The sequence below is a fragment of the Carcharodon carcharias genome, chromosome 17, assembly GCF_017639515.1.
Source record: "Carcharodon carcharias isolate sCarCar2 chromosome 17, sCarCar2.pri, whole genome shotgun sequence".
Lineage (NCBI taxonomy): Eukaryota > Metazoa > Chordata > Chondrichthyes > Lamniformes > Lamnidae > Carcharodon > Carcharodon carcharias.
Genome location: NC_054483.1, coordinates 93,995,726 through 94,019,991, shown reverse-complemented (window position 1 = coordinate 94,019,991; position 24,266 = coordinate 93,995,726). Strand labels below are relative to the sequence as shown.

The window sequence follows — 24,266 nt, the reverse complement described above, 5'->3', positions numbered from 1 at the left end:
ATCTTTAACCATGGTGTTTATTTGGCTGGTCCAGTCAAGTTTCTGATCAATAGTGACCCCTAAGATGTTGATGGTGGTAGATTCAGTGATGACAATGTGATATTGTGTCAGTACAATAACAGGTATAATTACACTAAGTAGCACCTTTTGGAAGACCCAGTTGAAAAACCTATCCCAAGTTGTGATTCCAGGTATCTTGTTTGATATGCAAGTCAGCTATGTTAGAATCTCTGTAGAGGCTGGTAATTTTTTTTTTAAAAAAAGGAACTTGAATTCCCAGTTAATAATGGAGAGAATTACACCACAAGATTTCATGTTTTAAACAAAAACTTTACTGTACAAGAGTTAAACAAAGCAAGCATGATTAACTTAACACTATATTTTGTAAACACTTATGCTTTAAACTCTAAAATCTCAAGAGAACTCCTCTTTCTACTTTTATTTCCACCCACGAGTTCCACTATACTATGTAGGATCTCGAGAGTTACTTCTTCTGGGCCCAAATTAAGGTGTGCCAAGCTCTCAGGAATTCACTTTTATTCTCCTCGGTGTTCCCGCTGTTCTCCATGGTATGAGATTTCTTGGGGTCCTTCTACTAGCATCCAGTGAGGCGAACCCTCCAACACCTCATGATTGTGGACTCCCCAGCTCAAGCATGGGCCTCACTATATTATTGCTTGGTGATTCCAAATCAGACCAAAAAAAAAAATGGTTTCTGATAGCCCTCTGCTTCTGGTTCCAGCTGCTTTGCAGCCCCTATAAGATTCTCTTTCTGCCTGTCTGAAAGCTGCTCCCAAGCTGACAGCCTGTTTATGTGGGAAATCACACAGATAAAACACCAAAGCCAAAAAAAAACTTCCCTGCAATCTATCCCTTGACAACTTGGCACGCCAGGGATGCCTAGATAGAGATCTAAACTAATTAACTTTACCTTCAAAACATCTCTCTCGATTCTGGGACATGCATGAATAATTTATATCTCTAACAGGAACAACTGCCATCTTACCAAACTTACTGGTTCCATAAGGAAGCTGAAAGGACCACCTGTTGTTTATTGTTTTTACACTTCTAACTCCTTTAAATAAACATGGACCATCCTTTGAATTGTAATTATCTACCAATTTCTCAAACCCAGGTTTTTTTTTAACCAAAACCTAAAAGTTATACTCCTAGAACATATGAATCATAAATTTAGATACTACCTAACAGCTGGGAACAGAACTTTTCTCCAGATGATAGCTATTGGCTCATTGATGCAAAGTGATGCATCCAGTGAGACGAACCCTCCAACACCTCATGATTGTGGACTCCCCAGCTCAAGCGTGGGCCTCATTATATTATTGCTTGGTGATTCCAAATCAGACCAGAAAAAAAAATTGGTTTCTCTTAGCCCTCTGCTTCTGGTTCCAGCTGCTGGAACAAACAAGTGTTTGACTTGTGAAATCCAACTATTTTGTATCAGAGTTGTTTCAAGTTGCTGGCAAATTTTGATATTTGTGAGTTTGCAGACTGCGGAAGTAAGAAAATTAATTATTGATGAACTGTCAGAGAATACTTAAATATAGTTCATATCTTAAGTCTTTTATATTCATATCATATTTTAAGGACATAGGACAGGTGACAAATACAATATAATGTAGATAACTCTTATTTATTCGTTCACAGAATATGGGTGTTGCTAGCTAGGCTAGCATTTATTGCCCATCCCTAATTGCCCTTGAAAAGGTGGTGGTGAGTCATCTTCTTGAACACTGCAATCCATGTGGTGTAGCTACACCCACAGTGCAGTTAGCAAGGGAATTCCAGGATTTTGTCCTTCACTGCCACTGTCCTCTTCACAATATAATGTGGCATATATTGAATAGACATTCAACAATTACTTGCATTTATACAGCACCTTTTGACATACTAAAATGTGCCAAGGTTCTTCGCAGAAGCTATTATCAAAAAACATTTAACACAGAGCTATGTATGGAGATACTGAGACAAGTGACTGAAGTCTTAGACAAAGAGGTAGGTTTTAAGGAGTGTATTACTGGTGCAGAGAGTGATGGAGAGGCTTAGGAGCTTAGGGAGGGAATTGTAGAGATTAAGATCTATGTAGATGTGTTGAAGGGGTGCATGAACATATTGTGGCCCAGGCCCAGATTTTTGTCCCCAGGTCAGGTTTGCAGAGTCATGAGATTTCCTGGCCTGGCGAATCTGACCTTTAAAAATGGCCGCCTACAGGTTGAACTTTTGGTTGGGTGGGCGGTAATGAGGGCTGAAATGAGAGTCGGGGTGGGTGACCCCAGAACTAGTGCTGAGGCTGCTGGGTGTGGTGTAGGTACACCCACAGAGCTTCTCCCTCATGGTGAAAATATGGGCCCTAGAGTTCAAATACTGATTTCCCTGGAAGTAAGAATGCAGGTAAACAAAGCGATAGAAAGGTTAATGACATTTTGGGTTTTATACATAGGAGCAGAGTGCAGGCTATGTTAAATTTGCAAATGCCAATAGTTAGATTGTGATTAGGGTGCTATAGGGGTTTCATGACACCTGACTTTAGAAAGGACATTATAGCCAGAGCAAACAGTGTAGATTCACCAGATATGGCAAACAAATTTATGGGAAGAGATTTAGGATACTTGGGCTATTTATTGAGGAGCAAGGGGAATTAGATTTAATATTTTCAAAATTACTAAAAATGTTGATGGAGGGTATCAGGAAAAAGTATTTCCCCTGCTTGGGAATTCAGTGCTGAGAGGTTATTGATTTTAAAATCCTCACCAAGAAAGTGAGGAGAATGATTAGGAGAATTGTCTTTGTGCAGAAATTTGTCAGAGCATGTTATGACAAGGGCTTCAGGCAGAGACCATTGCATTTTCTTAAGATAAAGATTTGGAAATATTTGAGCAGCAGAAGAAACGGGGGAAAAGGAAAAAAGCAGGGTTGAGGGATTAGTTCTAGATTGCTCTAACAAGGAGCTGGTAGAGAGAGGATGGACTGATTTTAGTTCTCATGTCCACAAGCTAAGTAACCTTCCCAGTAGGTCTTATAACTCTGTATTCCAGAACTACACTGCGGCCAGACTATGGAATTTATGGTGCAAAGTGATAATATGAAATAATTGATATTGTCAGAAACTCAAATATTTGATCTGGCTTCACATTAAAAACTCCATTTGATCTGAAAATCAAGTGGTGCAAACCTGCCTCTTTACAGTCATCTCTTTAGTGCATTCAGGAGTCAATTCCCACTCTTTGATGATAAAAGTGCCAGATAGTGTGATATTCTCAACAAGTGCAGTTGAGAACACCAGCAATTTGTCAATATACATCATTTTTCTTGAATGAAATTCCTTGATTTAAAAGTATATGAATATCTGCATTTTGCAATATTTATTAGTTAACACAGTATTGTTTTTGTGCAAAACAAATTTAGTACCTCCTCAGACAAATTTTTGCGTTCACCGTAAGTGATTTTCCATAACAGTTTTTAATGTGGGTAACACTGGCAAAGCTGGCATTTCCTTTCCAAAAGGACATTAGTGAACTAGTGAGTTTTTACAATATTCTGACCTCTTCACGGTCACTTTTACTCATTGTTTAAAATTCAAATTGGCATAGTGGGATTTTGAACTTGTATCTTCTGTATTACTATATAATTTTCAATAAAATTACAATATCTGCAATGCACTCTAGAATGTGATGTATTTAGCAATTTCAAGTTCCTTATTCATGCAAGTAATGTGGCCCAGCTTCTTCCAAATTAACAACTTTATGAAGAACTTCTGCAATTTTTGACTTGATCAATAAGCAATGGTAGTGTCAGGGAATGGAGCACTTATGATTTCAAGCACACAGTACCATTTATTAGCAATTCCCATGACCAATTTCCATGACTGACGCAGCACAATTACATGCTCAGTTCTTTTAAGTTCTCCAATAATAAACCTTCTCCATTTCAGAGACACCACCCATGGTATGATCATATAATTTCTCTTCGCTACACTAGCCACCTTGTCTCTGACTGCTGGTGTCAACTAGTGCAAAATTCCAGGTGATCTTATGTTGTTCGCCTATGAACAAGAATGCAATTTAGACTGCTCAAACTCATCTCATAACAGACCCTTACAATGAATAAAAACAAAAACAAAAATACCCTTACAATGAATAAAAACAAAAATACCTGGAAAAACTCAGCAGGTCTGGCAGCATCCGTGGAGAGGAACATAGTTAACGTTTTGAGTCCGTATGACTCTTCAACAGAACTAAGTAAAAACAGAAGAGAGATGAAATATAAGCTGGTTTAAGGGGGGGGGGGGGGGGAAAGAGAGGGGGGGACAGGTAGAGCTGGATGGAGGGCCAGTGATAGGTGGAGATAGCCAAAAGATGTCATAGACAAAAGGACAAAGAGGTGTTGAAGGTGGTGATATTATATAGGAAATGTGCTAATTAAGGGTAGAAAACAAGACGCACAAGGTACAGATAGCCCTAGTGGGGGTGGGGGTGAAGAAATCGAAATAGGCTAAAAGGTAGAGATAAAACAATAGATGGAAATACATTTAAAAATAATGGAAATAGATGGGAAAAGAAAAATCTATATAAATTTTTGGGAAAAAAAAGGGGGGGATCGGAAAGGGGTGGGGATGGAGGAGAGAGTTCATGATCTAAAATTGTTGAACTCAATATTCAGTCCGGAAGGCTGTAAAGTGCCTAGTCGGAAGATGAGGTGCTGTTCCTCCAGTTTGCATTGAGCTTCATTGGAGCAATGCAGCAGGCCAAGGTCAGACATGTGGGCATGAGAGCAACGTGGATTGTTGAAATGGCAAGCGACAGGGAGGACTGGGTCATGCTTGCGGACAGACTGAAGGTGTTCTGCAAAACGGTCACCCAGTCTGCATTTGGCCTCTCCAATGTAGAGGAAACCGCATTGGAGCAACGAATGCAGTAACTAAATTGAAGGAAGTGCAAGTGAAATGCTGCTTCACTTGAAAGGAGTGTTTGGGCCCTTGGACATTGAGGAGAGGGGAAGTAAAGAGTCAGGTCTTGCACCTTCTGCGGTTGCATGGGAAGATTTTACCTTAGAATGAGAATGAAACTATATATTCATTGTATCAGCCGAGGTTGCTTTCAAATCCAGTGCCTGGAGATGAAAAGCTCATTGCACCACAGATGTGCAGCTTTTTTTCATTCATTCATGGAATGTGGGCATCACAGGGTAGGCAATTGCCCTTGAGAAGGGCTAACCTTTATTTTACTTTTGTATTTAGTTCTACATCAATTACTTAGTAACATTTAAATATTCTTATGCCTTGATAAAATGCATCATATGCTAAAGGCGATTAGAAATTGGAATGCGAATATTTACTGACTAAGCTTTGGCAAAAACTGGTTACAGGTTTTAGTTAATTCATTAAGGTTAAACTTTAACAGTGTGTGTCTTTGTTCAGTTTTTGTAAACCATGCCTTCCTTCCTTATGTGACCTGGGTAGTAGACCCTGTCCAGTCTTAGTAACTGTCTAGTTACTTTAGTAACATGCTTTGTTATGTGAAATATTAATCTGTACTCTAATAAAATATTTATGTTGCACTGATGCTGATGAATTCTAACGAACAAACGTTAAGCATTACACAATTCATCTCCTATGGGAGCCTCATTGTATGGATTTATACAATATAGCTTGAAAAATTTATTCAAAATATTTTTTGTTGTTTGGAAATGAGAAGTAGTCATATGAAAGGGAAATGAGAAATAATCAATCCATTCAGTCGGTAAATACATGTATTATAAAATTTTGACTGGATGCTTCAATTTGGTAGACTCTTTTGTGTTATTTTGGCTGTCAACGAGTACCAAGGGATTCTTTTGATGGCTTTCAATTATGTCAGCAACACTGGAAAACCGCTAGATGGAGAGAAACAAAATAGACTGTTAGAACTTTGGTATCCTTTTTTTAAATCTAAAACCATGGCAAAAATATCGTGCACTTATACAGTGCCTCTAATGTGCAAAAATATCCCAAGGTACTAAAGCGATGCTTTTTTTTAAAATTGAAAAGCGGGTGCCAAACCAAAAGGTGGGAAATATTATGAGTGATGACTCTCAAGCTTGTTGAGAAAGGTAGGTCTTAGGAGCGGAAGGTGGAGAGGCTAGAGTGGCTCAGTGAGGGAATTCCAGACCAAGTGGACCAAGTAGTAAATAATATATAAAAGAAAGCTGAAGTGAGAAATGGAGAATCAGAACGAGGGAGGCCATGAAAGCCCATCTCTTGAATTTTTTTAACTCTTATTATTGTACGCAGCTTAATTCTGAATATATCGAATGGGCTTTGCTCTATCCTGCCAGGCAAATCATTTCAAATGCTGTAAATGTTTTTCATAAATTTCAAATTTACATTCTCCCCATTTAAAATTTATTTCACCATGTTCTATTTCCCTGATTTAATTTGAAGTAACATTTTGACTGCAAAAGTTTGGCCAGCCAATGTTGAATTTTAAGTACGTTTAATGAAATCATCACCTGAAACACCACATTTTCATACTAAATTTTTGAATTTCTCTCATCTTTCCTTCTTCCTTTCACACTTTGGACCAGGCTTGTCCTTTTACTACACTATCTGCAATGCATTTGTGTTTTTAATATAAGCAGAACTGAACACAGTAGTCTAGGTGCAGTCTGACAGTCCATTATAGAGCCTTAGCACAGCCTCTAATGAATTCTGTTTTGTTACTATAACGTCTACATAATTTTCAAGCTACATCTGAGCATTGTTTTGAATCGTCAAACTAAGTATAGTATGGTGATTGTGAATTTTGTTGTCAAATGAATTAATTGTGTTCATTCATCATGCTTTTATATTGCCATCTTAGACCTACCTATGTTTGGACACTGAGAACTAGCTAGATTTACAGAGCAACACAAACGCTGAAACCATTTCCTCCCCATGATAAAGGTAATTATTTAAAAATGCAAGAGGATTATCAACACTTGACCCATCTGTGTATATATGGCACATGCAATTATTTTTCATTTAAAAACAAAACTTGAATATGTGTCACCAATACACTATACTGCATTTCATTGTAATACATGCTTCACAATAATTACCCTGCTTTCAAAGGTATAAAATTGGTTGCCAACATTCTTGTTCTGTGGCATGCTATGGTCCACAAGAAATGACAGAACTGTCAGTGTAATTGTAACATTTCCTGTCAACATGGATGTCAAGCACTCCCATCCCAGATTCTGCTCATCTTGGAGTGCTGTGGAGCTCAAAAAGATGAGCAAAAGCATGACGTTGGTTAGTTATTTGAATATGAAAAATGGCTTTCTGTGGATTTAAATACACAGATTTGGACCTCCTGAGACCCTGCACCACCAAGACAAGTGTGACAAAGTAAAACCCCACCAGCACACTTATGTCCTAGGAAGGATGCTGGAGAAGATAGGTACAACAGGCGCAAGGGTGCACTAGTGCTAGTTACCATGGTCAATGAGGGGTGAAGGGTAATGGTAGTGGTGGCAGTCCAAGGTCTAAATTGGTTAAAGAAAAACATTTCAAACAAAACACTCTTTGGGGGAGAAACTTGATTTGTGTTCAGAACAAGTTGCTGGAGTAATTGCTCCATGAGTTTCTGTGCTGTTCCAAGGCTAGAGTCAAATTGGCAAGAGGAATCTCCAGGCTCAGGACTCATTTGAAGTTGCCAGCTTGGGTTGCCCACAGGACATCCCTGTTGAGACTCGTTGTCATTTCCAATGAATTCTGGCTGGCTGAAGATCTGTTTATGTCCCTTGACCAGATATTAATGTTTTAGTCCAGAGCCATGTTCTGTCCCAAGCACCTTCCCAGCTGTGGGTGTAAATTTGATTTGCACATTCTTCAAACTCAAGAGTTAGCAGCCCAAGTATTTTCCCCCACTTAATGTAAACTTTAAAAAAAAAACATAATCCTGCTGAAAGACTAATAATTATGGGGGCAGGGAGGGGGCGGGGCTTCCACCCATCCCCTCCTGCCCAGCAGAACTCCAAAGGAAAATGGTGGAACAGCCATTTCTGCCATTTTCCTGGGTGTTGTACTGGTCTGCTGTTAGTGTTACGCAGGGTGATGGGTGGAATGCCTACGGAGGATCAGCCACTGAGATTGAGTTTTTCCTGGAATATTCTTATATAAAATATCAAAAGAACAGATTCATCTCCTAGGTGAGATTGTACTGTATAAAAATTGAGTCTTAAACAAAAACAAGATTTAAAAACTTGAGGTGAAACAACTGCTGTCATATCCATTTTATACTAAAACTGATTTTTTCACTTAAAATATCAACTGACTGAATTTCACCCTATGCTTTGATTTCACTCTAATTTACCCACTGTTAACAGTAATTATCACATCCAAAAATGTACTGCAATAAACAAACTGTCAAAAGAAACTATCTTAATATGACACATATCAGCAAATTGTGATTGCCAAAAGTTAGTGTGTAGTTTCTTAACAAAATATGGAACACTATGTAAGTGTTAAATCATTGCTATCTACATGTAAAGTACAATAAATAAAAAGTATCTGATTATCTCTAGAAGTTGAAGTGGAAATTCAGTAAATCACTCACCTCTTCACCATTCTTCTCTTTGCCTAATGCATACTCTTGGGTTAATTCAATATAGCGTACAGGAATATTATAGACTCTTCTTTTGTACAACACAACTAATGTATATGGCTGCTTTGAGTCCTGACCTGAGCTTTTTCTTACGAGAAAGGATCCATCCTGTTTTGTGATATATAGAAACAATATATATTTAGCTTTATCATGATTGAAATACTGTAAAACCGCCTGGTAGAAATTGACTCTTACTTTATTAAATTTGTTTAAAGCCTCTTCTGCGTTTTTTCGGTCACAATGATTTGCAAACCATGCTTTTCCATCAACATTGGGATCCTGCAGGTAATAAAGTGTTAAATATGAAACGATTCCAATATTGCACAATTTTTTTTATAACTTCTTGCTCTTTAACAGCAAAATCTATAGTAAAATGGGAAGTGGGTGAGATTTCTTCTGAGTATAACAGCTTTCATTTATATTGTACTCGTGTTCGAAACACCTTTTAGGTTTTATTAACAAAATAAGTATATGGGAAAATAGATGCATGTTGCCAGGCAGAGAGAGATTAAGAGTAGTGGTCAAGAGTACCTTGTTGAAGGTACAGGCTTTGATAAGGTCGTTAAAGGGATTGAGAGAAGTGGAGAAATTCAGTTAAATAATGCCAGAATCAAGGACTCCGGTCACTGAAGTCTTTATTGCTGATGATGATGATTTGAATGGAAGGACAGGTGCACAAGAGGCCAGAGTCACAGGAATAGTGCTCACAACAGGAGGAGGATGCAGAAATGGGATGGAATGAGTATATGGAAGAATGCCATGGGGAGTTCAACTAGAGAATTGAGGCAATGGATGTAAGTAGAGGAAATATATATACAAAATAGGAAAACTTTATAAAGGAAGTAGAGAAGAAGGGATTCCAATAGAAATACAGAAATGGGAAGACAACCTGATAAAGTTGTGAAAAAGCATATGGAATTTTGGGAAGAATGAACTCTAACATCCAAAGGCATAGGGACAGCAGATGCACGTTCCCCACCACCCCCAACCCCCCAATGCCACACACTATCCTGTCTTGGAACGATATCCCTATTCCTTCACTATTGGAACTCCCTTCCTCACAGCACTGTGAGTATACCTACTCCACATGGACTGCAGTGGTTCAAGAAGTCAGCTCACTGCTACCTTGTCATAGGCAATTAGGTTTGGGCAAAAATTGCTGGCTTAGCCAGTGACACCCGCATCCCTTGAAAGAATAAATAAAAAAAAATACAATGTCAATGGCATTGTGTGCATACATGAGAGCTTCACTAAAATGATACTGGAGCTGAGAACTTTGTATGTTGAGACACTAATCAAAGCAGTGGTTTTTTATCATTAGAAAAGAGAAAGTTCAGATGTGATCTGAAGGATTTTAAAAATTAATGTCCGAGTCAGAAAGTTGTGGGTTCAAATCTCAGTCCAGAGACTGAGCACAAAAGTTTAGGGTGACGTTCCAGTGTAGTGCAGCATTCCCTCTGAACTATTGGAGGTGCCATCTTTCAGATGAATTATTAAACTGAGGCCCTATCTGCTTTCAAAAAGATCCCATGGTACTATTTTAAAGAACAGTAGGGGAGCCTATCTTGGCATCCTAGCCAATAGTAATCCCTCAATCAACATCACAGAAACAGATTATCTGGCCATTACCACATTGCTGTTTGTGGGAGCTTGCTGTGCACAAATTAGCTGCTGCATTTCCTACATTACAACAGTGACTACATTTCAAAAAATTACTTCTTTGGCTGGCTGTAAAGTGCTTTGGGATGTCCTGAGGTTATGAAAGGTACTATATAAATGCAAGCCTTTTTGTAACACTAGTATTTGTTACATAATAGGATGCCCTACCAGAAACACACATGAAAGCAGAATCCATAAAAGTTTTCAGAGACAAGAGAAGGGTGGATGAAATGTGGTATGGGACAATATATGTGCAGCAGAATTTTAGACAAGTTGGAGTTTATGGAGGATAGAGAATAGGAAGCTTTTAGAGCATTGGAGTAGACGAGCTTAGACATGGTCAAGGCTTGTGCGAAGATTTCAGCAGTGGAGTGACAAAGATGAATAACGTTTCAGCGTGGAAGTAGGTCGCCTCAGTTCTGGATAGGATAGGGGACCCGAAACTCCGCTCTGGGTCAAGGATACCAACATTAAGATCTCTCGGCTGGAGTGAATGAATTGGTAGGCGGAATGGATTTTGTAGGGAAAATTGATATATGGAATTCAGCAGGTGACTGCAGGCAATTTTTTTGTGGTATGATGAAATGATAACCTACAAGCATTGTATATGGAATAGTAAAATATCAAAGCTTAGGTGTTGTGAAAGGAATTCATATTGAAATGGCAGAAGATGCAACAGTGACAGAAGCAGTCCAAATTTGTAACAGAATTGACAACCATTTATTTAATTTCTGACACTATGAAATTGATACTATACATTGATTTGCTGAGGTTATACCTGTTCCAAACTTGAATTAGGGCTGGGAATGCGTGTGGGAACACAAGGTCGTACCCAAGTCCCATTAGGTTTGTTCGGGATTTCTGCAAGGCCTAAAAGAATGATTGTTAGGAAATAGTAAAAATCTGCCTACTTTTCACAATGATCATTAGAATAGCTTTCTCGATGTGCAAGACGGAGGAAAAAGGGGGCAGGAGCAGCTTACATCACGTCTCTAAACTCATTGTGTTGACCTAGGATTTCCTGTTATGTCCCCATGATGCTAAACTGAGTTTGTACAATTTATTTAATGAGGAGGGAGGAGACATTCCCAATCTCCTCCTTTCATTTTCCATGGAATCTGTACATTGGGTACCCCTATCCACCAGCATCCATTACAATCTATCACAATCACTGCTCCCCCTTGAAGCCCTGCCAACTGAAGGATTTAGAGCAGAGGTAAGATTTATTAATACTCCCCATAAAACTGACCACATCCTGATAATTCCTGGCACTTTGGGGTTTTGTGTTTATCCATCTCCAGTCTGTAGCTACACTCCAAACTTCAAATATTTTGTAGATGCCCAGCCAGAAGAAAGGCCAAGGGTCTAATTTCTTTTTAAAAAATGAACTTTAAAGATATGGTATGTAAATATTCTCCTTATTTTCTGATCCTGTATTCAATTATCCATGCGTTACTACTTATGGCTTGAAAGATTAAAATATCAACTTATTTTGTTAAAATGGTGACATAATTGATTCAGCAGTACAGCATATAGAAGTATGCAATAATAAAAATGTTTAAAAAATCAGTGCAGATATGCTGAATGCAAATGAGTACACAGTTTATATTGCACAACAGACTACAATAATTGTTTTAAGGACATTAAAGATGGGTGAGTTAAGACCCCCTTTCAATTGTCAGTACAGGAAAAGATTAGACTTTCCACCTTATGATGATGACTGGGTGGAAAAATCTAGCCCATGCTACTAGCTATCAGTCAAAGCTGCTGCTTCCATTTATATCATTATAATCACACCAGTTGATGAATGAATATTGCAGTTTCTAACTAATCATATTTTCTTTTGATATTGAATGCATTGAGCAATTTTGTTTTAGAAATATTTAGAAACTCAGCCCAGTCTTAAGTAGGTATATTTTAATGAGTGTATATTTGATAACTTACTTGGATGGTTTGTAGTTGGCAATTTCAAAATGGCTGGTCTGGGAACAGAGATTGAATGTTAATATGTATTGATTTTCTTTTAATTATTGTCAAGAGTCTAATAAATAGAATCAATTTTTTGGCCTACATTGTTAAAAAGACCTTAGAAAAGTAATGAATCATTAAGAATAATACTTGGGGCCAAGGCGTGGTGCTGGCAGAACAGGAGATTCAGCTGTTGCATTTGAGAGTCGAGGTCTATCAGGAATCCTAGGTTTTTCACCTGAAGAAAGCATTTGGAAATGTTATTGCAGTCTGAATAAATGTGAGAGAGCCTAGTTAACGATGTAACAGTATCAACATTATAAAGGCAAAGGGAAAAGATTTCATTGGCGAAAAACAATTCAATTACCATCAATGCAACACAAATTGAGTAAGACCATAAGACATAGGAGCAGAAGTAGTCCATTCGGCCCATTGACTCTACTCCAGAGAAATTCCTCCTCATCTGTTTTAAATGGACGCCCCCTTATGCCTCCTGGTCCTAGACACTCCCACAAGGGGAAACAACCTCTCAGCATCTACCCTGTCAAGCCCCCTAAGAATCTTATGTTTCAATAAGGTCACCTCTCATTCTTAACTCCAATGAGTATAGGCTCAACCTACTCAACCTCTCCTCATAAGAAAATCCCTCCATCCCTGGGATCAACCTAGTGAACCTTCTCTGGACTGCCTCCAATGCCAGTATATCTTTCCTTAGATAAGGGGACCAAAACTGTTCACAATATTCTCGGACCAGAATTTTCACGTCGGCGAACGGGGTCCAGCCCGACACGCCGACATGTAAAATGATGCGCGGTGATGTCGGGCGTGCGTCCCGATGTCACTGTGCGTTATTCAGATATTTTGTTCAGTGGGCGCGCGACGGAGGTGGCTGCGTGCCTGCTGAACTGTCAAAGGCCTGTTAAGGCCATTAATAAACCAATTGAAGTAATTCTCAATGCTGCCCGTCCAGCCTTAAGGTTGGTGGGCAGGCAAAGAGCCCAAGCGGCCTTCGCGTTTTTTGGGAAAACTCATCCACGGGCGCGGGATGAGATTTCCTGAAGGTTTTATTAAATAAATACATTTTTTTTTCCACAATTCATAAACATGCCCCAGCTCGTGACAGGGACACGTCTAAATTATTTTACTCTTTCTTTATTTCAAACTTTCAATATGAACTTAATCTCCCTGAGGTAGCTCCGTGCCTCAGGGAAATTTCTATGCTCTTTCGTGCACATGTGCCCATGTAAAATGGTGGCGCGCAGCTGATATAGGGCGGTGATCGGCTCCGCGCCCCACCAGCTCCCAACCGGCCTGCCCAACAGGCAGAAAATTCTGCCCTAGGTGCGGCCTAACTAGTGCCTTGTATAGTTTTAGCAAGACTTCCTTATTTTTATACTCCATTCCCTTTGGAAAAAAAACAATATTTGAATATCAGTCATTAACATTAATCCAAGCAGAAAAAGCCTAAGGAAAGCTACTAACTATATACAGTGTCCAACACACAATATGCTAAAACTGAATTAGCCTATTACAACTTCTCTTCAACTATACCTTCAGATGAAGCATTAGCCTGAAAATTATTGTGAGCAATTAAATTGTACAAATGCTTAATGTACTAAGAATGAGATTTTTTTTAGATATTTTAAGGGGGACATTACAACGTTCAATACAGGTGGTAAAATGTCCTGGTTGAGGAGGGGTGCAAATGGATAATTTTTTGAAAATGCATTGGATTAAAAACATATAAAATGACCAAAGAAAAGAGTACAATAGTATAGAAGTAATGATAAACCTCGTGTAACGTAATAGTTAGGCCACAGACTACTGTTCCCCCTTATAGAGGATATTAAGGCATAAAAAGTGCACTGGTAGATTCTTTAGGATGTTACAAAGGATTAAAAAAAAACTACAGCCACAAGGAGATATTGGGATTATTTATTTGGAACATAATTAACTCTTTTCTTAGTTTGCTATGAAATGGTTAATAAGGTAATGTGTAGGGGGATGAATTAATAAACTTTGGAAAGCCAGAGAGGCTTAAGAGTGCACAACAGATAGCCAATGAAGGATGTGGATGAACAGAGAGACCTTGGGGGTGCAAATACAGAATTCCTTGAAAGTGCCAATGAACATAGATGAAGCCATTAAAAAACGGCAGTAACATACAATGATAGGGTGAGATTGAAGTACAGTGGAAGCAGGCTTGTGGAGCAAAATCAGCATAGATGTTATTTGGATCCAGTCAGGAGGGTTTGGATGGTTCCCCTCTCTTCCTAATCCATGTTTGACTGCAACAGGTTTTTTTTTAAAAAAAGGATATTTTGTCAATTCATAATCAGACACGTTATCTTGTATTTTAACAAGGGGGATAGCTTCTATTGTACTTGAGTAATATAACAAAATACGCATTGACTTACACATGCACATATGCGCTCACTCACACACACACACACACACACACACACACACAGATTACGGAGTGGGGAAGGATAGATCTGGTAAAAATTAAAGGGGTGTATAGTTTGTGAATATTGATGACTTGGCTGGCTTCAGGCTGAATTTGGTGGTCCTGCTGCTTTCCCTCGTCGAGGATGGATGATTTGTCTGTTCTTCTAGAGAATAGTGCAAGGTCGAATTCCTTTAAGAAGTCTCTCTCAGTGGCATCTGGGTAGTCACAATCAGCAAACAGGGTTCAAAAGCTTGCAAGTTGGGTTGGAGAGAGAGAGAGGGAGGAGGGACCCTATTTGGCTCCTCTTCCTTCAGCGTCTTGGCTACTTGTCCTGTACTCCAGAGAAAACAGATGCTTAATCACAGGAGAGGTAGGTTTGTCACATGACCGTTACCCAGTGATTCAAACATGGTCATGGCTGATGTATTCCATTGTAAATTGATTAATTCATACCTAGGAATGCTGTCTCATCCAGGGTCCCATTGTTCATGTGATTAGGTTTAATGCTTCGTCTGCACCCAATTGAGTACACCAGGTGATTGTCTAGATACCTTACTAATGGGGACAGGATATGTCGTTTACTTGTATTCCCCTGTGGTGATTGTCTTTGGTTCTTTTTGCAGATATGGCAGTCTCCATCTCAAGGATTGCAATATGGAAAGTACAGTGATGTTAATTGTGTAGCTTCCTTTGAGTGCAAGTCTCAAGTTGCGCTTTAGTCTCTTTTAAAGGTTCAATTTGGGTTTCCAGCCAGTAGTTTCAATATCATTATTTGATATAAAGCATGTTTTTGTGACATCACTGCACCATGCAGAATAAAGTGCAATCATGGGAGCATTTTATTTTAAAGTTTGTTAAAATAAACACATATTCATCCTCGAGCAATCATTTATCAATCTTACCCTAAAGTTACAGTTTTGCTTTGTTCAGGTTTGAATCATCTTATCCCCCTCTTTAGATAAGGCACAACGGACACTTATAATTAAATCTCTTTTGGTTTTGGGGCCCGTCTGCCCTTGATTTTTTCTGGGGATAATACCTTGCAGTCAGCTAATTCATTCCCTAGTAAAAGGTCCATCCCTGCATAACAAGCTTGTGATCACCCCTGCTGTTACTAGCTCTGTAAATAGCTCAATCTGCAGGTATATCTTTATCAAAGGAACTGCTACACATCCTCTAGTGAGTCCCTTGACTAGCACACTGGTATTCACTCTGCTTTCAGGTGGAAGATCTCCATCTCCTGCCACAAGTAAAGTTTGCAAACAAGCAGTAAATAAGAGAATACTAATCTCCTCCTTTTCTGGATTTTTAGACAAACTAGGGGTCCTTTTACCATTACACAGGTATTCTGGCCGTTGGCCATGTTGGAACACAGGCTTCTGACTTTCATGGTCATGGACATTGTCTTAACTGCAGTGCCCCCATTGGTGTTTTGGAATGCTAACAGTTGTCCCTCAGCTGCCCAGGATTTCTACACTGACAACATACTGAGCAGGCCCCTACTGGTTTACCATTTTGGTTCCTTCTTTTAAAAGTTGAGGATTTATCTGAATTTTCTTCATTACTTCCCTTATCTCTAGAACTTGCTTTGGCTTCATCTACCTCCCTCCCTTTCTCCCTAGCCTATAAGAATGACCAAATCCCAGTTTACTCTGAGTTAACACTGTTAAATCATTGTCATCTGCTCTGAAGGCTGTCTGTCTGGCTTTGGAGACTTTGTTCTTCAACATGGGTCTTCATGGAAAGGGGAAGTGAGTTTTTGAACTCCTCGGGGAATCATATCCCTGAGGGTTCTCATAAGTGGGATGTATCTTAAGCACCCGTAACCACAGGCTGAAAGCAAGTTGCTTAACCCTTTCAAACTGGATGTAAGTGTGCTAGGGGCATTTTTGGAAAGCTTGGAAGTTTTGGCAGTATGCTTCCAGTACCAACCATTCACTCAGCATAGCCTTTTTGGTCATCTCATAGCTTGAGGAACTCCCATTGGACTATAGGGAATAAACCTCATGGACTTCTTCTGTTAATCTGCTTTGCAACAGAAGACTCCAAATCTCAGTTGGCCACTTCCATTGCTTTGCAAGTGTTTCAAATGAGACAAAAAATGATTCCACATCCCCCTCATTGAACTTTGGCATCAATTGGTAATACTTGGTCCTGATCTAGGGTTGTGTCCCTCACTAGAGATGCCTTCACTGGGTACGGTGGACCTTTCCTTACTCAGATCAAGCTGCCTTAATTCTCTTTCCTGCCTCTTTGCTGGAAAGCCCTGTCCTTCTCCCTTTTCTGGAATTCTCCTCCTCCTGTTCCTGTCTCTTTGTTTCCTTTTCTTGGAATTCTGGCTCTAGTCTCCACTGTTCTAGTTGTATCTTTGCTAATGCTAGCCTGTCTGTTTCAGATTCTATGCCTGTCTCATGTTCTTCAAGTTCAATTTCAAAGTGGTTGGTCAAGAGTTTTAGGATTTCAGATTTCCTAACTTTGGGATGGCTATTTATCTCTAAACATCTAGTTTTATACACCTTAGCTCTTCAATCGATAGGGCTTTTAAACTGTCCCAAGTTACTTCACTCTGTTCTAGGAAGGTGCTGAATTCTAATGTGGACATGCTAAGTACTCTACCACTGTAAAGCACAAGAAAACCTGTATTGAAGTTTGTAATTGCTTCAAGGAATCAGTTTGGTTTCCAGCTTCTAATCTCTCGTTTGTCTATGGGTTCGATCACAGAAGCAAAACTTACAAATTTCTGTTATGATCAGGCGAGGATAGATTGGATGGCTCCCCTCTTTTCCCACTCCCCGTTTGACAGCAACTGATTTTTTCAAGAAAAGGGTATGTTGCCAATTCAATGAATGTTTAACTGTTTATTCGCTGTGATCATAAAAGACACAGACAGGTTTTCTTGAGTTTTAACAAAAGAGGATAGCTTTTGTTGTACTTAACCTAATCTAAGTAAGATAATAAAATATGCTTTGACTTTCTCACGCACACGTGCGCACATACGCACATGCACATGCACACTCGAAGTTCACACACATATACACACAAATAGATCACAGAGTGGGGAAGGATAGATTTAAGCAAGTTAGAGTCTGGTAAAAATTAAAGATGCATGCAGTTTGTGGAATTGGGAGACTTGGCTGGCTTCAGGCTGAATTCAATCCTGTTGCTTTCCCCTGTCGAGGTGATTTAAAGATGTAGATGAATGATTTGTCTGTTCTTCTGGAGATTGTCATGTGGGGTTGAGTTCCTTTAAGAAGTCTCTGTCTATGGCACCTGGCTAGTTACAATGAGCAAACAGGGTTCGAAAGCTTGCAAGTTGGGTTGGAGAGATAGAGAAAAAGGAGGGACCCCACTCAGCTCGTCTTCCTTCAGCATCTTGGCTGCTTGTCCTGTACTGCAAAGAAAGCAGATGCTTAAACACACAAAGGGTGGGCTTTGACCACAATACCATCGCCCAGTGATTTAAACATGATCATTGCTGGTGTATTCCATTGTAACTTGTTTAGTTCATATCTGGGAATCCTGTCTCATCCAGGATCCCGTTGTCCAAGTGATTAGGCTTCATGGTTTGTCTCCACTCAGTTGAGCGTCCCAGGTGATTGTCTTCATGCCTTCATAACGCGGCAGGCTATGTGGTTCACTCTTATTCCTCTGAAGTAATTGCCTTTGATGGGTTTTTCTGCAGACATGGGATCTCCATCTTAATGGGTTGGAATGTGGAAAGTATTGTGATGCTACTTGTATAGCCATCTTTGGCTGAGAGCTCAAGTTACACTTTAGCCTTTGTTATAAAGGTTCAATTGGGTTTCCAGCTGATGGATTCAAAACCATTATTTGATATAAAGTGCATTTTTGTTACAATGTATTGGACTAAATGGCCTATGTCTTTGTAAACTCCACGTAATATTTGGTTTTATAAATAGAGGCAAATATAATACAAAAGTAAATAGGAAATAATAAGTTTGTAGAAGGTAATGCTGGAGCCATACGTGGAGTACTGAGAGCAGTTTTTGTTCCCTGTCACTGAAAGCATGTGAAAGCCATAGAACAAAGATTCATCAGGATGGTGTAAGGATGAGAAATCATAGTTATGTGAAATGACTTGAGTTAATGGGATTGTTTCCACTGAAACAGATAAAGTTAAGATGAAATGTAATGTAGATTTTAATATTCTGAAAGAGTCTTTTATAGGTTGAAAGACTATCTTTTCTGGTTGAGTCAGTGATGAGTGGGTCATCAACTTATTAGTGAGAAACAGAGAAAAAGGAGTAGGAGATCTATATTTACACAGAGAATTGTAAAAGTATGAAATGCTTGGCCATAGTGAGTAACTGAGGCAGAGGACAATACAGGGTAATGGGGAAGGAGTTAGGTGTTGGGATTAGCTTTTGATTGCCCTAGCAAGAGCTGGCATGATGCTTTCCTTGTGCAGTAAACCTCCATGGGTTTCTAGAATACTGCTTCTAGGATAATTTTAACCTGTCTCTATTTTACAAGAGAGCCTAGTGTCAAGATAGACTTGCACATTTAACAAGGGATAATTCCTGCAGGTGGATATAGTAGAAGCCTGACAAAGTCTTAGATTTACCACACACAGCACTAGATCACTTTTAGATATCTATTTAAAATGGTCTTACCTTCAGTAAGTGACTGTTCTTTTGGAGGCTCACCCATTCTCTACATTAAGAAATTGAATGTAAAATCAGAAACATATGGCAAAAGAAAATAGCGATATGTGAGCTATATTCAAATACAGGAACACTGAAATAGACTTAAACTTGATGAAGTGAAATGTTTCATAGTAATACTTATTAAAGAGGGCTATGCACTCAGCTGATCTGTTAGTGAAATGGAGTATAAAACCCTTAGCAAAATTGTGATTTGAATCTCATGATCCTGAAGATTAATACACTGAAAAAAAAATGTACATAGGTTCACCCCTGTAAAACATTGGTTCAAAATCTGATTAGGTGCAGAGTCAGCATTTGTTGGATGTAGCATCGGTTGGTTACTATACATTCAGAATACAATGCACACTACCACTTTAAATGATTAGAATTCTAATTTTAATCAGAACCACTTTGAACAGAGAAATTTTTATTTTATTACGTAACATCAAGTAAGAAGTTAGGTTTGGGTACTACGAGTGCCCTTGGAATTCCAAAATGATAACCGAGAGAGCATGAGGTGAATCATGCTGGATGCCATATTGTGGCAGGCATTAACATGCACACAATGAACATCTACCAGCAGTAGGTAGGTTAGAGAATAACTCTTCTACCTGAGCCTTGGTTGGAAACAATGTGTGAGACGGCAGCATTTCAGTAAGGACATCCTCACTAAAATCTGTCATCTGAGGCAGCCACAATTACAACCTCAGAACAGGGCAAGAGCCACATTACCTATGATAAAAGAAAAATACTGTGGACGCTGGAAATCTGAAACAAAAACAGAAAATGCTGGAAGAACTCAGCAGGTCTGACAGCATCTGGTGAGAGAAAAACAGAGTTAACGTTTCAAGTCCGCATGACTCTTCGGATACTAAAATATTGAAATACTGAAAGGAAAAAGGCACAAGGGTAAGGTTGTGGTGTGGGAAGAGGGGGAGGGGTGAAGTAAGAGGTGCGTGCTGACACCATCTATAATTTGTAAATCAGAAGAGGGTGTAGGATGAGGGGGTACTTGGGTAAGTTTTCAGATGTGGGTGTAAGGCTTGTAGCAGTTCTAATTGCGTGAGGATGAGGTGAATCCAATGAATGTTAGGCATGCGGCCTGATTGATAAAGGATTATTGATTGGCGAGTGTGAGGGGTGTGATGATTTTGAGCAGTGATTGAGGCTACTAGTGAAGTTGGTATGATATGACATTTGAAGATACATTCACTCACCCTGACTACTCGCGTGAAGTCACTGGACTGGCAACACTGCATCCAGGTCCTCAGGGCCTGACTTATGGCATTGACCACTTTGGCTCTCTGCTTCCATTGCCTTTTGAGGTGTGTCTGGAGGGTTCTGCTACCCTGCAAATACAGGGGTTCTCTTCCTTTCCACCACCTTTGACAAGACCTCCAATGCAGCATCTGAAAACCTTGGAGCCAAGTCAATTTCCTATTGTGCCATTCCTCACTCTTTTCGAGATCAGATTCTCAACAACGCTACCCAAGCCTTCTCCAACCACAATTCACCTCGCCTTTAAATGTTGGTGTACTTGCTGCATTGCAATCACAGGTCACATTGTGATCCCAATGCCTGTGTTCAGGGGTTTTTCCAATTTAGCCTCTGCTTTTAATGAGCACTCCCTTAGTGCAAGTAAATATAATTCTAATTACAAATAAGCTCGGCACAGCTCTTGCTAGTTTACATTACAAGCATGTCGCAGATTGCTTTGCAACACTAGTATAACATTTTTAGCTATCTGAAATATCACTTAAAATAAGCAGATCTACTGTGGTGCGCAAAGTTAAATGTAACATTTGTATTGTTTTAAGTGTCAGTTCAATGACAGATGTTGGCTGTTACAGTTTAAAAGTAATGTCGTCCTCGTTGGTATTGCTGTAGGAATAGCATGAACAAAAGACTAAAAGCCAAGGTCTATTTTCAAAAACTCCTCCATACAGAAACTACATTCTGGCACCTATTGTTCTGCTTTATAAAGCTAGTGAAAAGCCAGGTGATACAGCTTGGTGCCAAATGGCACTCATGAAGTGAAAACCTACATGTTTACATTTGTGACTGACTAGTCCATAATTAGCTGTGAAAATCCATTCAAAATAGAATGTAATACCGAACAATCCTGCCACCACCAAAAATCAGAAATAACCCTTTTATGCAAGACATCACTGCTTGCAGTGCAAAACCTCTACTTTCTGTTAAATTCCATACCATAGCAGTAAGATTGCTTCCTTCCACTTCCTCAATCTAGGCTACCACTGCCTTACCTCAATCATTGCCACTGAGTCTCTTGCTCTTGCTTTTGTTACCTATAGACTCATTTTTCAATGCTCTCCTTGACAGAATCCTGAGTTTGTCAATGTGCAAACTGCAACTTATCCCATATTACATCTTAATTATGGCTAGTCACTCCCATATTCACCATATTTGCTCCCAATGCAGCAAATTCAAATTTCTTGTCTTAATTTACAAATCCTTTCATGGCTTCACTCAACCTTTTGCCTTCTATCTGGACCCATGCTCTTTGGTCTTCTAATTCTGACTTCTCGTACATAAGCACCTTCTCCTGCAATACCAGTGGCAGAGATTTTGGCTCTCTTGGCCCTATTCTTCAGATCTCTCTCTACCTGAACCCTTTCCCCTTGCTTTTCTTCTCCTCAAAATTTATCTTTTCCACCATTCTTTTGGACATCTTTTCCACTACAACTCAATTACACCAGGATGATTATAGGATATACGGAACATAAACTGGCCATTTGGCCCAACCAATCCATATTAATGTTTCTGCTGTACTTGCACCTCCTCCCATCTTTTCTCACCTAAATCTAACATGGGAACTGTTCCCTTCTCCTTCATATACTTGTCTAACTTTCCCTCAAATGGATCAGTACTATTTATTTCAAGCACTCCCTGTGGTAGCAAGTTCCACATTCTCGCCACTCTTTGGGTAAAGAAATTTCTTCTGAATTCCCTATTAGGTTTCTTGGTGACTATCTTATATTGATGGCCTCAAGTTATGCTCTTCCCCACAAGAAGAAACATTCTCTCTCTATCCACTCTATCAAAACCTTTCATAATTTTAAATACCTCTGTTAGGTAACCCCTGAGCCTGCTTTCTTCTTCAAGAGAAGAGAGACCCAGCTCGTCAATCCTTTCCTGATATGCATATCCAAACCTTGCTGGGCGCATCCTTGTAAATCTTCAGTCCACCCTCCCTAGTGCCGCTCTATCTTTTTTATAATATGGTGTTCATCTAAATGTGGCCTAACCAAAGTTCAATAAAGGTTTAACATAACTTTCCTACTTTTCAATTCTAGAAATAGAGCCTAGTGCCTTAGGTCCGTTCATGAACACTGAAAATAGCCCAGTCTACCTCAGATTACCCTGCAAGGGGAAGGTATCTCAAAAATTTGAGCAAAAGGTGAACCTAGCTGTTTCATGTTGCTACTATGCAGTAGCAATGCAAGTGGTATTCTCCACTAACAGGATGCTGCCATCAAGCCAAAAAGACATTCTGCCTATCACGCAAATGTGCAATATGAATTTCAATGCTAGTGTGATGCTAGGTATGTAGGTTGTATGTCCCAAAGACTGGCGGATCGTATCAAACAGCATGTCCCAGCCACTGTTCGCAATAGGCAGGATACAGACTGTACCCAACCAGCCTGTGTTTGCAAAACTCAAAATACAGTGTCCAATATTATATGTGATTCTGCGATTGGACAACATGTGCTAAATAAAAATAAAAATACCTGGAAAAACTCAGCAGGTCTGACAGCATCTGTGGAGAGGAACACAGTTAACGTTTCGAGTCCGTATGACTCTTCAACAGAACTAAGGAAAAATAAAAGAGAGGTGAAATATAAGCTGGTTTAAAGGTGGGGTGGGACTGGTAGAGCTGGATAGAGGGCCAGTGATAGGTGGAGATAGCCAAAAGATGTCATAGACAAAAGGACAAAGAAGTGTTGAAGGTGGTGCTAAATAATCCTCAATGTGCTAAAAATTATGCTGACATCCAATTTAAGATTGTTAGTTGGACTCGCAGTGTGGTGCATTTGCATGTATTGGAAGCTACATATTTTAATATACAGGGCTCTGTTCTATGCATACAGAAAGAACATGTAGATCCATTGCACTTGTTTCAGCTAAACAAAATAAGTGACAACCATTTTCTGAATCAATCCTCAAGGTAATGCCTTGACAAATCAGGGTCAAGCTACCCAGTTTAAATTTCAGACAATGCTTGGCAGTTAACTGTCATTCACCATCAGTGGTGCATTCTCCATGGCAATGCCACTTGCCGATCAATCAGCACTCTCTTCACTTGCAGAATAAATTGTTGTTTTTCCCCTTATATTGGTATTCTTACAAGTGGCCTGACCAGTATGAGATAAAAAGCTTAGGTCTCTATTTTCAGCCATACTCAAATACTCAAATTATTAAATACGTATAGTAATGCCTCTGCTATTGCTTCCCTACATTCTTTTAGAATGCATGATGCAATTCTTCCGAATCAGAGGTTTCATCCTCTGAGTTTGTTTAGTTTACTCAATACATCCCTTTATTTTTATTTTAAATGTATCTACCTCGTTTATCATCTCCTCATTCAATGTCATTCTACCTGTTCTATCACCCTGGTAAACACTGAAGTGAAATAATTATTTAATATTTCTACATCTCTAACCTTACTTGTGGTATTATCCTGTCAATCCCTTAATGGCCCTCCTTTTTATTGATGTGCCTGTAAAATATTTTACTTCTTGTTTTATGTTCTTTGGTAATTTAATTTCATAGTTCCTCTTTGCCTTCCTAATTTTTTTGACTACTCTCCTAATCTCCCCTTCTCTCTTTTTGTGCACTCCTGTTATCTATTTACTTAATATA

At 39.2% G+C, this 24,266-nt stretch overlaps 1 protein-coding gene across 6 annotated transcripts in view; it reads right to left on the bottom strand.

Annotated features, from left to right (window-relative positions):
* Positions 1-309: 309 nt before the first annotated feature.
* Positions 310-24,266, bottom strand: part of blnk (B cell linker) — a 241,080-nt gene continuing 217,123 nt past the window's right edge. For 5 of the 6 annotated variants that reach the window (XM_041210354.1, XM_041210355.1, XM_041210359.1 and 2 more), the window contains 7 exons: positions 19,350-19,389; positions 12,417-12,504; positions 12,243-12,280; positions 11,077-11,168; positions 8,835-8,918; positions 8,592-8,747; positions 4,990-5,889 (listed from right to left, as the gene is read on the bottom strand). In XM_041210354.1, the coding sequence (XP_041066288.1) occupies positions 5,770-5,889; positions 8,592-8,747; positions 8,835-8,918; positions 11,077-11,168; positions 12,243-12,280; positions 12,417-12,504; positions 19,350-19,389 (618 nt within the window). In that variant the 3' untranslated portion in view covers positions 4,990-5,769. Of the gene's footprint in view, positions 1,510-4,989; positions 5,890-8,591; positions 8,748-8,834; positions 8,919-11,076; positions 11,169-12,242; positions 12,281-12,416; positions 12,505-19,349; positions 19,390-24,266 lie in introns of those variants that run through there. The other variant, XM_041210356.1, reaches the window with a different exon arrangement.